Below are 16415 nucleotides of genomic sequence, written 5' to 3' on the forward strand. Positions count from 1 at the left end.
GGAGCTGCAGCCCTACACTCTAGATGTAGATGGTTCTGGGAGAGCACAGGCTTTTCCACCATCAGAGGCACAGTCACAGGACGAGACTCAACCAGAGGGAAGAAGCTGAAGGGGTGGAGGCAGAGCCAGAACTGCGGGGGACAAAAGTGTGGGCAGCCAGGGGGACAGCAAGGTCTCTGGTCCCTAAACTGAACCCTGTCTGCTTGCGGTTCCTCGATTTTCTCTTTTGTTTTCCATTCAGTCCAATCACAGATCAAGAACTTGCAATCTAGAAAGAACCAGGAGTGTATGCCATGACCCCAGGTGGTTCTCAGACACAGTCCTGGGGGCGGTTTTCTTCCTCACTGTGCAGAGGAGGAACCTGCAGCACAGAGAGGGTAAGGAATTTGCTCCAAGCATCAGCACTAGGAATTGGAAGTGGGTCTGCAGCAGCCCTCGCTGAGGCCTGGGCCAGGCTCTGTCCCACCTGAGCACAGTGATGTCAGTAGTCAACTTACCTCCTGAGTTAGCTTGTTCAATCTGCTCATTGGCCTGCAACAAAATGAAGGAAAGTTGGAGAAGGGCAGTGAGATGACCCAATAATGCCCATAAGAACTTGATAAACAGAATAAAATCTCAGGCCTATAGTGTCTATACCTTTTTAAAGCCTTCCTGCATGTATGTGTTTCCTGTAGGTACCACATTCTGAAGTCTGTTAAGACCATCCTGTATTTCTTTTCTGAAAACAAATCAGAAAAAGAATTAGTGGTGGAATGAGGGCTGACTGTTATGAAACAGACCAGCTGCCCTGGCATCATTCTGCTGTGTGCAGAACTGCCTGGACAGGAGGACACACGTCATCCTGTCATGACCCTTCTTCCCATGTCTTTGACACTGACAGGCCTTGGTCAGGGCTTCTCTGTTTGGTGAGCATGGAGGACACTGCCTTGTTGGTCCCAGGCCAGGGCCTGGCTTTCCATGTACTCACCCCTGTCTCAGGCATGCAGACCTCAGGGGACTCAGCAAGGGCCCAGCCTTGATCATCCATGGTGAGAGGGGAGCACCCAGGCATGTGCACTTGTGAATTGGCCCTCACAACGTGACCTGCGCTACTGCTGGCACCTAAGGGGTCCCTGGTGAAGGCACATTAGTCTCCAACAGTCCAGGAAGAGTTTGCAAAGCTCACCTTCCTGATACCCCTGGTCCTTTCTCATGATCCCCTGTCACAGACCCCTGAGCTGGATTGGATTTCTGAAAGTGTCCTCCCCTTTCTGGATCGGGGCTAAAGGAAATAGCCAAGCTGCTCCATTAGAGTCTAGGGCTCCTGGGCTTCAAGTGATCCTGAAGAGAAAGACCATAATCTGGAAAAGAGGCTCGAGGGCTGTCTGTGTGGGCTGAAGAGCAGTGACCCCAGGCTGCCAAGGGGATAGGCTATGGGCCTCTGTGAAGGCAGACAGTAAGGGATGGGACTGGGACACTCCAGGGGGTGGGCTTAGTTCTGGCTAATCTGGTGTGATGGGCTGAGGGGGTCACAGCAAGACTACGGAAAATGTGACCCTCAAGGGTGGCTCTTGCCTTGAGCAGAAGAGATTCTGCTACAGGGTGAGATCTTAGAGCCCCAGGTCCTGCCTTGTCTGACCCATCCCAGGAAGAGAGGAGACCTGTGACCCAGGGCAAGTGGAAGCCAAATGACGCCCTGCCCACCCAGCACAAACACTCTCTCCTCTTCTTGAAAACTGTTGAAAGAGTTCTGTTTTGTTGACAGCACTCTCAAATATGCTGGAACTTCAGCTCTCCCCAGCCCTGGGACTGAGCCTGGCCAGGCCTCACTCTTGCCTGAACATGTCTTTTTCTTGGGCTACCCCCACATCCCTACTTCTAGCGCTGTCCTTAGAAAGAACACCAGGCTGCTTATGCCCTCATCAAGTCCTTTGCCTCTTAAAATTCCACCCCATCAACCATGGTTTCACATCTTTTCTGCTTCCCTGAGCCCAACTCCCATTTCTGACACCTTTCCTTGAGGAAGACATCCTTACCTCCACTCTGTAGAGAGGATCTGGGAGGCCCTCAAAAGCCTCCCCAAAACTCTCCTGCTTCAGGTTCTGAATCCCAGCCTTGGAGGAGGCAGTGGTCTTTTTTTCCCTTATGGGAAGCTCCTCCACCAGAGGCCCACACCCAACCCTGCCTCTCTTTCTGCCTCCTGAATGATAGCACCCCACTGACTCATTTTCTTCCACCTCAAACTCACTTAGGTCTCTGTGAAATTCAGACAACAGGAACACACTTCCCCTAGCTCATTGAACAGGAAGCCCAATCTCTGCTTCTCCAACCAGGCCTGTGGAGTGATCTCTCCATGCACTGGCACCAGCACATCCCCTCCCCTGCAGCATTGCTGTTCCTGCTCCAGGGCTGCTCTGGCTTCTCTCCAAGGTCCTGAACTTGGCTCTGTGCTACAAATCCTGGGCCCAGTCACTTTTAAATGTCCTCAACCTCTTTTTGGTATTTCACCCGCAGAGCTGGGTTCTAGCCATTTGTATCATGAGCATCTTAACCTCCCAGCTACTCAGAAGTTCGATATCTTCCCACCTATAGGTCTTTCGGCATACAGCTGGTTCCACCTATGGCCCACCTAGGATGCTGGCATGTCATGCCTCCCTGCTGCACTCCAGCCCAGCCTGGTGTTTGGAATGATACTCATGGACTCCCTTGCTTCAGACCCATCAAAAAGTCAAGCTTCCATCTATTGAAGCTCCCAGCACTTTGATGCTCCCCACCCCTGATTCCTGGTTCTGACTCTGCCTCCCCATGTCCCTTACTAGCCCAGAGCAGAGAGTGACACACATAGCAGGTGCCCAACACAGGCCAGTATTCACAGAGGGCTCATGCATCCTCTCCACCTGATCCTAGGAGTCTTCACAGAAAGCAAGTTCAAAGAAAAGGGAGGAGCCCTGAGAGGACACAGGACAGGTGGAGATGGTCTAGCAGCACAGGGATGTGCCAGTACCAGCACAGCCAGGGGTCAGTGGGAGCCAAGAATTTGGGGCTGCATATTAGAGTGGGCATGGACGGGAGCCCAGGAAGGCCCAACCTGCACTCAGCGGAAATTCTCAGCTCCCTCCCTGAATCTCCCTGGACCCCATCCACTAGGTCTGCCTTGGAGGATTAGAGCAGCACTTACTTGTCTGAGGTGAGCTTCATGAGTATGTGACCCTGTGTGGAGTAGGTGATGAAAGACATCCGTATCTTAGGGCTGGGGAGGAAACATATGCTTGTTAGAAGCTATAAATGATACAGGCTCAAAATGAAGCCAGTGAGCAACCAGGAAGTGGGTATATGACAATTTCTCTCTCCTTACCCCAGAGCTTCTGCTTTGGGGTCTATTTCCCAAAACCTGGAAGTTTCTATAACTTTAGTATAGGATTTTAGGCATCCTGGTGAAGAAGACCTAGTGGAGATGTGACATCTTCTTGGAAGAGAGTGGCAGGATGGCATTCTGCTCCAACCCTGTACCATAAGCTCCACAAATGTGTGTCTCTCTCAAACACACACACACACACACACACACACACACACACACACACCACAAACCAAGAGATAGACACTTATGCATTCTTGCAGGGGGCCTCCCAACTGGCTGTCCTCTTCTGTAAATTTTTTGTACCTTCAGTCCTCTTCCCTCCCTTACAGCCCTCTCTGTCTTCTTTCTTCTCATGTCAGAGAAATTATTCTCCTTCTTGGCAGCTATTTATATATATCCTTCCCTTTCTTCTCCCTGGCCACTGTCTTTCGGTCAATTGAATCTCATTATCTTTTAGCTAAATTGCTACAATAAGTTCCTAGATAAGCTCTTACCGCTCCTGGCTCTTGTTACAACACATTTTACCCACAATATCAGACTTTCTTTCCTGGGACATAACTTTGATCACGTCAGACTCCTACCTAAGGATCATCTATAGCCTGATATTATCCACATAAGGAAATCTAACTCCCTTGGCCTGGCATTATAAGCCCTATGGCCTTGGTCCAAATCTGTCCTGTCCAGCCTCATCTCCCAGATTTTCCTGAGTTAACCCTACTCTCCAGCCAAACAGACCTGTTTCCTGTTATTCTGTCTTTACCCATCCTTTAAGGCTTAGTTTAGTATTCCACATCCTCTAGGAAACCATCCTTGAATTTTTTCTAGGAAATCTTGCTTTTTTCTTTAATTTCTTTTCCTTATACCTTTGCCCTTTTCTTTTGGCCCTTGGCATTATCTCACCTGGTGCTTAAAATTAGCGTGTTACTGATTTGCCTGTTTCCTAATCTCTGAGGTCCTCAAGGGCAAATTGTGTTTCCTACAATGTGCCCTGACTCCGACGCAGGAGTCAAGAAAGGTGCTGAGAAATGATGGAATCAGCATGATCAGTCTTTCTTTTCTGTTTCAGAACACTCCCTGCCCTGGGCTCTGTGCTCATGACCTGAGGGGCTCCCAGGCCCACCAAGTCTAAGTAGCTGTGTATTCTGCTTGGCAGGGGAAAATACCCTGAAACTTGGAGAAGCCATACTTGTCAAATTTCTTGACCAAATCCTCCACAAGGGCGTAAATGTCCATCCAGTTGTTGTTTATACTGCCTGACCTGAAAATGAAGAAGACCTGAGTCAGAGGGATGAGGTGCATCTCTCTTGGGCACCTCCAAGGCCAGGGAGGTGTGGGATGAATTTCTGCTTGCCCAGCTTCCAGCAGACCCTGTATCAACTCCTCCCCACCCTGTGTAGCTGAAGGCTGCCACACTCCCTCAGAGACCTCAGCGGGTCACCCTGGTGGTACTTCATCCGGTGAGTGTGGGAAGGGTGGCCAATTAGACCTGTGTGCTCGAAACTCAGGAACTTTGAGGATAAAGGACTTCAGGTGGCAAACCAGGAGAGTTGGTCAGGCTTGGCGGAGCTGTCACAGAGGAAATGATGTAGGAGGCATTGGTTAGAAAAAGCCTCCAGTGATTCTGATGACTCTTCTGGTCCCTTAATTTCCCTTGAGAATAAACCATTCCCATCTATCTGCTTTTCTATTGCTCCTTGAAAGTGTGTGTGTTTGTGTGTGTGTGTGTGTGGCGGGGGCGGACAGGGACAATATTCCAACAAATGTCTCTTAGTGTGTTCTGTGTACCATCCCTTCTGTGTCCTCTAGGCTACATCTAAATCTGTCAACAGATAGTGATAAAATTAAGGATAGATTCTTTTAACATTATCAAGATTATCATTCATTGAGACATTATACCTGATGCTTTACATACATGGTTTCCAAATCCAGAAAAACCCCATGATATCAGCATAATTTCCATTTTATAGATAAGAAAACTGAGGCTCTTACAGGTCACAGAATTTCCATAGCTAGCATGGGTCTGAACCCAGATTTAGCCTCAAAACCCATGCTCTACCTATTGCACTAGGCAGATGTATGTTACACAGCTATGTCCAAAAATTTCTAGATAGCAAATGCTGGACTCTGACAACTGACCCAAAGTATAAACTTTCTATCAGAAGCTTCCATGCTAATGTGCAAGACAACTCCTTTCTTAACTAATGGTAACACCTGAAACAAATCTAATGTTGCAAATTAATATACTTCAATAAAAAGAGTAGAAACATGTACTTAACTCAAAAAAGAGAACACATTAAAAGAATTATATACCACGTCCAAATGAGGGTTATCCTTGGGATGTGAGCATGGTTCAACATATGCAAATTAAAATGGGATAGGAGTTCCCTTCATGGCTCAGTGGTTAACGGACATGACTAGGATCCATGAGGATGCAGGTTCAATCCCTGGCCTCACTTAGTGGCTTAAAGATCCAGTGTTGCTGTGAGCTATGGTGTGTGTCACAGATGTGGCTTGGATCCCGTGTTGCTGTGGCATGCATAGGCTGGCGGCTGTAGCTCTGATTCGACCCCTAGCCTGGGAATCTCCATATGCCATGGAAGCACCCTCTCCCCCCAAAAAAGCAAAAAAAAAAAAAATGGGATACACTACATTAATAGAATAAATGATAACTACCACATGATAATCTCAATAGATGCAGAAAAAGCATTTGACAAATTACAATAACCTTCCATGATAAAAAAAAACCTCAAACAGGTTGGGTATAGAAGGAACTTAGCATAGCATAAATAGGCCATACACAACAAACCCACAGTTAACATTACACTTAATAGTAAAAAAAAAAAAAAAAAAAAAAAAAACAGCAAAAACCCCAAAAAAATCCTCTGCCTGAAGATCAGGCACAGACAAGGATGTCTACTTCTACCACTTGTATTCTACATAATACTGAAAGTCCTAGCTAGAGCTAATTGACATAACAAAGAAACAAAAGGCATCCAAATTGGAAAGGAAGAAGTAAACTTATCATTATTTGCAGATGGTTCAATTTTGTATATAAAGAACCCCAGAGACTTAGCCAAAAAATCTGTTGGAATTGAACAATGAATTTAGTAAATTTTCAGAATATAAAATCAATATACAGAAATCAGTTGCATTTCTTTTCTTATTTTTGGACATTTATTTATTTGTCTTTTTAGGGCTACACCCACGATATATGGAGGTTCCCAGGCTAGGGGTCAAATGGGGCTGTAGCCACCAGCCTATGCCACAGCAATGCCAGATCCTAGCCTCATATGTGACCTACACCAGAGTTCACGGCAATACCAGATCCTTAACCCACTGAGTGAGGCCATAGATTGAACCTGCGTCCTCATAGATGCTAGTCAGATTTGTTTCCACTGAGCCACAGTGGGAATTCCCTCAGTTGCATGTATAATGATGAAACATATGAAAGAAATAACAAAAACAATCTCATTGATAATAACATAAAAGATAATGAAATACCTAGGAATAAATTTAACCAAAGAAATGATAGATATGTATGATGAAAAGTATAATCCCAAATAAATGAAAAGACACCTTGGATTGGGAGAATTAACATTATTAAAATGTCCATACTACCCAAACCATTTATAGCTTCATTATAATCTCTATTAAAATTCCAATGGGAGTTCCCGTCGTGGCGCAGTGGTTAACGAATCCGACTAGGAACCATGAGGTTGCGGGTTCGGTCCCTGCCCTTGCTCAGTGGGTTAACGATCCGGCGTTGTCGTGAGCTGTGGTGTAGGTTGCAGACGCGGCTCGGATCCCGCGTTGCTGTGGCTCTGGCGTAGGCCGGTGGCTACAGCTCCAATTCAACCCCTAGCCTGGGAATCTCCATATGCTGCGGGAGCGGCCCAAGAAATAGCAACAACAACAACAACAAAAGACAAAAGACAAAAGACAAAAAAAAAAAAAAAATTCCAATGTATTTACAACAATAGAAAAAACAACCCTAAAATTTGTGTGAAACCACAAAGGACCCTAAAAAACCAAGAAAATCCTGGGAAAGAGAACAAATTTGTAGTCATCATAATTCTTTATATCAAAATCTATTTCCTGATTTCAATTTCAAAATTACCATAATTTTAAAAGTATGGTAATAGAATGAAAATAGACACATAAATGAATGGAACAGAATAGAGAGCACAGAATTAATGCCACATATATAAGGTTAACAGAGGGATCCAAGAGCAGCAATGGGTAAAAGATAATATCTTCAACAAATGGTGTTTATAAAAAGTAAATACATTCAGAAATATGAAAATGGACCTGTATCTTACACCACTCCCCCAGACTTAACTGCAAATGTATTTAAGACTTAAATGTAAGACTTGATACCAAAAATTTCCTAGGAGAAAACATAAGGAAGACATTTCTTAAAATTGGTCTTGGCAATGATATTTTTAGATATAACACCCAAACCACAATCAACGACAGCAAAAATCAACAAATGGGACTATATCAAACATAAAATATTTGGCACAGCAAAAGCAGAAATCAACAAGATGAAAAGGCAACCAACAGAATGAGAGAAAATATTTATAAACCATATACTGTGTAAGGGGTTAATATCTAAAATATATAAAGGACACATTCAACTCTCAAATAATCTGATTGAAAAACATGCAGAGAAAGAGAATTTTTTTTCAAAGATATCAAATGGACAACTAAGTACATGAAAAAATACTCAATGTCACTAATTATCAGGAAAATGCAAATCAAACTGACAACGAGATACACCTCAAACCTGTTAGAATGGCTACCATCAAGAAGACAAGAGAAAACAAGTGTCGGTGAGTATGTATAGAAAAGGGAATTTTGTACACAATTGATGTGAATGTAAATTGCTTTGCCAGCATGGAAAATAATATGGAGGTTCCTGAGAAAATTAAAAATAGAATTACTGCATGACTCAGCATTTCCACTTTCGGGTATACTTCTAAAGGGAAAGAAACATAGGATATTGAAGAGATATATGCACCCCCATGTTTATTGCAGGATTATTCACAATAGCCAAGGTATAGAAATAACCTAAGTGCCTATCAGAAGTTGAGTAAACATGTTGCAACAGAACAAAGGGTGGGGGAAAAAATGTAATTGTAATGTATACATGTAAGGATAACCTGACCCCCTTGCTGTACAGTGGGAAAATAAATTAAAAAAAAAATCACTTCACTTAAAAAAAAAAAAAGAAGTTAAAAAAAAAGAAGTTGAGTAAATAAAGACATTGTATGTATATAGAACGGAATATAATTCAGCCATAAGAAAGAAGGCCATTCTACCTTTTATGGCACATTGATGACCCTTTTGCTTAGTAAGATGAATCAGGCAGAGAAAGAAAAACACTATATGCTATCATACTTATATGTGGAATCTAAAAAAGCCAAACTTATCACAGAGTAAAATGATTGTTACCAGGGGCTTGGGGGAATAAGAGGCATTGTTTAAGGGTATAAACTTGCAACTAGTAGACAAGTATATTTTGGGTATCTAACACACAGTTTAGTGAATGTAGAAAATGTTTATAACCATCAAATTTTCTAAAAGACTAGATCTTAATTATTCTCACCTCAAAAAAGAAATAATAATTATGAGATATAATAGAGGTGCTATCTAAATATATTTGATGTATGTCAAACACATTTAAATAAAAACAATAATTTTTGACAAGAAAGAAATAAAGGAAATCAGGAAAAATTACATATATAAAATGAGACTATCAGAGTTCCCGTCGTAGTTCAGTGGTTAACAAACCCTACTAGCATCAGTGAGGACACGGGTTCGATCCCTGGCCTCGCTCAGTGGGTTAAGGATCCAGTGTTGCTGTGAGCTGTGGTGCAGGTCGCAGACATGGCTCAGATCCCAAGTTGCTGTGGTTCTGGTGTAGGCGGTGGCTACAGCTCTGATTTGACCCCTAGCCTGGGAACCTCCATAAACCATGGGTGCAGCCCTAGAAAGACAAAAAAAAAAAAAAAAGAGAGAGAATATTAATTTGTAATCATTAATAACCATATAACCAAAAGAAAAATACTTTTAATAGATATGGAAAATATTTTCACATGAAGAAAGTGAAAGGGGAATCAAAATGCGTCACTACCAAAAAAAAAAAAAAAAAATCAACCAGACATAAAAGAAGGCAGACATGGAGAAAATTAGGGAGAAAAAAAAAAGCTAGAAGACTACAAAAAACAAACAGCAAAATGTCTGAAGTAATTCCTTCCCTATCAGTAATTACTTTAAATGTACATGGATTAAATTCTCCAATAAAAAGGAATAGACTGCCAGAATGGATTAAAGATGCAACCATATGATGTCTATAGGAGACTCACTTTCAATGTTGAGACAACAGGAGATTGAAAATGAAAGGATGAAAAGAGAAATTCCAGGCAAAGAGAAACCTAAAGAGAGCTGGGATGATTATACTATAAGTAACAAAGTAACTTTACACAAAAACTGTTACAAAAGACAAAGAAGGACATTACATAATTACAGGTGGGTCATGTCATTAAGAAGGATAAAATAGTTCTAAACAGATATGCATTAAATATCAGGGAAACAAAATTTAGGAAGCAAATATTGACAGAGCTTAAGGAAGAAATAGAAGTTCTGCAATAATAGTTGGAGACTTCAACACCCCACTTTCAATAATGGATAGAACAACCAGACAGAGTATAAGAAAATAGAGAAATAAGGGAATAGAGGATGTGGACATCATCATAAACCAATTGTACCTAAAATATAATGTACAGAACACTCTTCCCCCAAAGAGCAGAATACACATCTTTCTCAAGTGCATATGGAATGTTCTCCAGGGGAGTTCCCATCACGGTGCAGTGGAAATGAATATGACTAGGAACCATGAGGTTTCAGGTTTGATCCCTGGCCTCGCTCAGTGGTAAGGATCCGACTTTGCTGTGAGCCCTGGTTAGGTCGCAAATGCGGCTCGGATATGACGTTGCTGTGGCTGTGGTGTAGGCCAGCAGCTGTAGTTCTGATTGGACCGCTAGCCTGGGAACCTCCATATGCCTCAGGTGTGGCTCTAAAAAAAGGAAAAAAAGTGTTCTCCAGGATACATTACATGTTAGACCACAAAACGTTTCTTAAAAATTTTAAAATCTGGAAATCATCCAAAAGCTGGAAATCATTTCTAACCCCAATGAAAGGAAGCTAGAAGTAGATGGCAGAAGATAATCTAGAAATTCACAAATACATGGAAATTAAACAATACCCTTTTAATCAGCTAATAGGTTAAAGAGGGAATCACAAGAGAAATTAGAAAATACCAGGAGACAAATTAAAATAAAAACAAAACACACAATGGAAGTAGAACTGAGAGGGAAATTTGTAGCTGTAAACAAATACATTAAAAAGGAAGAAAAATCTCAAATTGATAAACTAACTTTACAGCATATGGAACTAGAAAAAGAAAAGTAACCCAAACTAGCACAAGGGAGGAAATACATAAGGTTGTAATAATAGAGATAAATAAAATACAGAATAGAAAAATAGAGAAATAAAAAATTGGTACACTAAAAAGACCAACAAAATCAACAAATCTTTATATATCTATTGATTTAAATAAAAGAGGGATGACTCAAATTACTGAAATCAGAAAATGAAGTGAGGAGTTGTCCTGTGGCACAATGTGTTAAGGATCTGGTGTTGTTACTCTGTTGCTGCAGTGGCTAAATAAATAAATAAATAAATAAAGCCAACAAAATAGATAACCTAGATGAAATAGAGAAATTTCAAGAAACAAACTTACCTACCAAAACCGAATCATTAAGAAACAAAATCTGAATAGACCTATAACTAGGAAAAGGACTGGACCAGTAATCAGTAATCTCTCAACAAAGACAAGTCCACAACCAGATGGTTTCACAGATTAATTCTACAAAACATTTAAAGAAGAGTTAACACTAATCCTTCTCAAACTTCCAAAAAATTGAAGAGGAGGGAACACTTTCAAACTTATTTTATGAGACCTGCACTACCCTGATTCCAAAGCCAAACCCTACAGGAAGAGTACAGACTAATATCCCATATGGATATAAATGAAAAAAACCTAGCAAACTGAATTCAGTAGCATATTAAAAGGTAGGATTTATTTCCACCATGCGAAGATAGTTCATCATACGAAAATCAATGTAAATAATAGAATAGATGTAATTAATAGAATTAACATATTGAATAAACCTAACTACACAAAAATTTCAACTGATGTAGAAAAATAATTTGATAAAATCTAAAATCTTTCTTCCTAAAAACTCTAAAATTGGGAATAGAGAAAATTTCTATGAGGAGTTCCCGTCATGGCGCAGTGGTTAATGAATCTGACTAGGAACCATGACGTTGCAGGTTCGATCCCTGGCCTTGCTCAGTGGATTAAGGATCTGGCATTGCCACGAGCTGTGGTGTAGGTTGCAGACATGGCTCGGGTTGCATGTTGCTGTGGCTCTGGTGTAGGCCGGTGGCTACAGCTCCGATTAGACCCCTAGCCTGGGAATCTCCATATGCAGCAGGAAGCGGCCCTAGAAAAGGCAAAAAAAAGACAAAAAAAAAAAAAAAAAAAGAAAGAAAGAAAGAAAGAAAAAAATAAAATTTCTATGAAAAACATGATAAAAGCCAATATATAAAACCTACAGCTAACATATCAATAGTGAAAGACTAAGAGATTTTCCCCAAAGATGAAGAGTAATACAAAGATGCCCTCTTTCATCACTTCTGTTCAACATAGTATTATAGCCAAAGCAATTAGGCAAGAAAGAGAAATAAAGGCATATAAATTTTTAAAAACGCGGTGGGGGGGAGTTCCTATCAGGGTTCAGCAGTAGCAAAACCTGACAAAGATCCATGGGGATGGAGGTTTGATCCCTGGCCTTGCTCAGTGGGTTAAGGATCCAGCGTTGTCATGAGCTGTGGTGTAGGTCGCAGATGTGGCTTAGATCCTGAGTTGCTGTGGCTGTGGCTGTGGCTAGCAGCTGTAGCTTGGATTTGAGCCCTAGCCTGGGAACTTCCACATGCTGTGGGTGTGGCCCTAAAAATAAAAAAAAAAAAAGATGTAATATTGCTGTTCTTGGATAATCTAATTTTACATGTAAACCCCCCCTAAAGATTTCACAAAAAATGTTTGAATTAGTAGAGAAATTCTGCAAAGTTACAGGATATGGAATGTATAAAAATCATTTATATTTCTATATACTAATAATAAACATTCCAAGAAAGAAATTAAGAAAACAATTCAATTTATGGTATTATCAAATAGAATAAAATACTTAGTAATTACTTTAATCAAGGGAGCAACAACTAGTACACTGAAAACTAGATTAATTGATGAAAGAAAATTTAAAATATATGTCATTGGAAAAACATACATATATAAAGAAAATCATACATTTTTCTATGGAGGGATAATCAAACTAAGAATTGAAATACCCATAACTTGCCCCCAACTTGTGATGGGCCTCTCCCAAATATGCACTGTGCATCTATATTATACATTATTCAGACCTCCTCAAGGCAGCAGGATGTAATCACTTTTGAGTGTAATGGTCTCTTCTGGTGCCAGCCAGCATTGCTATTTTTAAGATCAAGATCATTTTTTTTTTTTCTCATCCTGCCAGGGAAATCACATTGACCTAAAGGCTCACTCTGTTATGTGCATACTTGGCCAAAACTTCTCTGATGAACTCTATGTATAATGTTAACCTGTCAGTATGATACCTGCTTCTTTATCTCAAAAATATATAAAACTGTATATCTAGCTCCTGGCAGGTGGGACAGTTCTCAGAACTGCTTCTTCTTCTTCTTCTTTTTTTTTGGCTGGACCCATGGCATACAGATGTTCCCGGGTCAGGGATCTAATCCAAGCCATAGCTGTGACCTACGCCAAGCTGCAATAGTGTCAAATCCTTAACCCACTATGCCAGGGTGGGGATTGAACACGGGCTGCTGTAGAGACAACACTGGATCCTCACAGGAACTCTTCTCAGAGCTTCTGAGAGTTGTCTCCAAGATTATAATGCTCAATTTGGCTCAAATAAAATTCTAAAATTTTCCTTCTTTGAATTAGCTCATTTTCATCAGCCAACATTACATATTCATGGGTTAGCAGATTCAATAATGTTAAATTGGTAGTACTAGCTAAGGTTATCTACATATTCAATGCAATCTCTATGAAATCTCAAAAGCAATTTTTTTTTTTGCAGAAATTGAACAATCCACCCTAAAATTCATATGGAATCTCAGGGGACTTCAAATAGCTAAAAGCAAATCTTGAATAAGAACATAGTTGGCAGATTCACATTTTTTATTTCAGCATTTATTACAAAGCTATAATAATAAAAATAGTGTAGTACTGGAATAAGGACAGACATATAGAACAATGGAAAGAAACTGAGAACCCAGAAATAAAGCCTAATATGTGTTTTCAACTTATTTTTGACAAGGATACTGAGGCAAACCTATGTGGGAAAGGACAGTATATCCTAGGCATATGCCTAAAAGATGTGAAAGCAGGGACTCAAGTGGATACATGCAAACCAATGTTTGCAGCAGCACCATTCACAATAGGTCCCAAATGGAAACAATCCAAGTACTTATCAACAGATAAACGGATAAAGGAAATGTGGTATATATATGCAAAGGAATATTATTCAACCATAAAAGAATGAAAATTTCATACATATTGCAACATGGATGGACCTCGAAAACATTTTAAGTGAAATAAGCCTACTAAACAAAATAAGGCCAACTAGTGTTTGATTCCACTTGTATGAGGTACCTAGAATAGGTAAATTCACAGATACAGAAAATAGGATAGATACTATCAAGGACTGGGGAGAGATGAATGGGAGTTATTGCTTAGTGGATCCAAGTTTCAGTGTCCTCTGCCAACCAAAGCACACAAGCTATGGGTTTGACCGCAGAGACCAGTGGTGTGGGCAGGGCACTGTAACAGAAGCTCTGAGAGGACACTTTGGAGTCACTGCCACTCTCTGGAAAGACTGACCCAAAGAGGCTGTCATCCCCACACCATGCTCATCCATCCCCAGCCCTAGTGCCCAAGAGCGGAATCACTACTACCCTGGGCTGTGCTAAGGAGCAACCAGACAAGCCGTGCCCAGGGGATCTCAGCAGTCCCTCCACTGGAAAGTAAGGAGGGAACTTCTCTTCTAGCTAACAGGGTGCTCCCACTTCTGCTGCCTTTGCTTAGAAGTTGGGGAACTGGGGGGGCACATCCCCCCAGTCATCAGTCTCCATAAAGAATAAGAGGAATCAGAGGAAGTGCAAGTTGGATCCTAGAATTAGGGCAACATAGGAAACCTGAGTTCTGTCACCCACACCAGCCTCTGGGCTTACTTCACCCAATTCCCGGGAGCCCAGCACCCTTTCCAGGAGATCACACATGCAAATACTTTCCTGTTTTATATCCCAGGTTGTTTTGATGATGACAGATGTGCAGTAAAAGACTTTGGGTTGTATACTGTAAAGGGCTTCAGTGATACTGGAAGTTATACCATTGTTACTACTAAATATATAATGTTTATTCACAATGCTACAGAGAAATTGAAAATGGAAACAAGGCAATCTTTCCAGTCTGAGGACCCATGCCTTCCTTTCTTTCTTTTATGCACAGAAAGTGCCTAATGCACAGCCCAGTTTCCCCAGGGACAAAATTAGACAGACAAAACTGCTCTGAAAGTATGCACAAACTGTAACATGTGTCTCCAAGTTATCAAAAAAGAAGCAAAACTTAGAAACAACAAAGCAAAGGCCATTCTATGCAGTGACAGCATGAGGGTGCCCAACAGAAGACACTCTGGGGCTGGGCAAAAATAGAGGTCATTTGGTAAAAACAAAGCAAAAACCAAGCACAACTCCAAACCCAAAGTGAGCTTCTCACAACTGCTGAGAAGATAGCTCCTAGAAATCACCTGCCCCTGCAGGTGTTTAAGGGGCATGGAGATCACAAGTCCAAGCCAAGTTGAGAGCCATCCAGAAAACTATGGTGGCCCATTTTCCTTTCCCAAAGAAAAAGTCCCAAGAAACAAATGTCCAGGGAATTCCTTCTCAGTACAAGGAGGCCACAGAGTTCTGTTCCTTGGGTTTGACCAAGACTACTCCTCCCTCTCCCCTCACAGAAGCTGGTGTCCCTTTAAGTCTTGCCCATACTGACAGCAGAGATAGCACCACTCAATGGCGCTGGGAAGGGCAGAAGGGCCACTCACATGTCCAAGATGAAGTAGAGGTCATATGTGCTCTGGCAGGAATCCTTGTCTTTTTCCTTGTTCTCCTGGAGCCAGATGGCTGGGCCACGGAGATGCTGGAAAGTTCCCTCATTCTGGATGAGGTGGCGGTAGAGATTTCCCCAGTCCCGAGTGAGGCGGTGGAGGTCTTTCCAGTCTGGACCACTGTGCTGGAAGCTCCCTGCGCTCAGTAGGGGAGGTGGCAGCACCAACAGCAGGAAGAGTGTGGGTCCCGGCATGACAAGTCCACCCCTCCCCATTTTTTCGGCCACCAGCCACTCAGGTCACCTCAGGCCACGGCCTCTGCTGCCTCTGCCCGTTCCCAGGGCTCTCAGCCCCTCCAGCCCTTTCAACAAGGCGCGCTGTGAGCCTCCCCCGGTATCTGCCCTCAAGGCAGAAGAGGCAAAGATGGCTGGCCTGAGGGATGGTCCACTACCTGTGCAGCCTGTCCCCCACCCCAAGGAGGCAGAATTCCCTGTGATGTCCCTTATGATGGACAGGAAGGTTGGCATGGTGACTTTGTGACCTGCTGCTCTGCTCAGTGCCCTGCCAGTTGACAATCCTGAGAGGAATTCAGGGGATACTTGGAGGGATGGTAAGATGAGGCCTCTGTGTGTTCCTCATCCAGAGTCCACTCAGGTGGCCAATAAATCCTGGAGCAATTCTTCCTTTTTTGTCAACTGAAGAGAGGCAGCTGTAGCTTAGATGAGGACATCACTGTTGGGGAGGAGGTCCGGGATCTGGGAGTACAGAGTGTTGCAGTGGTCATTCCTGTGACTCAGTGGATCCAA

The 16415-nt window shown here is 42.2% G+C and overlaps 1 protein-coding gene across 2 annotated transcripts in view; it reads right to left on the minus strand.

Moving 5' to 3' along the window:
* The window catches only part of ANTXRL (anthrax toxin receptor like), a 37886-nt gene extending 21471 nt beyond the window's left edge, over window positions 1–16415 (minus strand). The window contains exons 1-5 of one of the 2 annotated variants that reach the window (XM_005654141.3): window positions 15607–16415; window positions 4524–4595; window positions 3158–3229; window positions 637–718; window positions 498–531 (exon numbers count right to left, since the gene is read on the minus strand). In XM_005654141.3, the coding sequence (XP_005654198.1) occupies window positions 498–531; window positions 637–718; window positions 3158–3229; window positions 4524–4595; window positions 15607–15884 (538 nt within the window). In that variant the 5' untranslated portion in view covers window positions 15885–16415. The remainder of the gene's footprint in view (window positions 1–497; window positions 532–636; window positions 719–3157; window positions 3230–4523; window positions 4596–15606) is intronic. The other variant, XM_021074254.1, reaches the window with a different exon arrangement.

This window comes from Sus scrofa, chromosome 14, assembly GCF_000003025.6.
Source record: "Sus scrofa isolate TJ Tabasco breed Duroc chromosome 14, Sscrofa11.1, whole genome shotgun sequence".
Taxonomy (NCBI): domain Eukaryota; kingdom Metazoa; phylum Chordata; class Mammalia; order Artiodactyla; family Suidae; genus Sus; species Sus scrofa.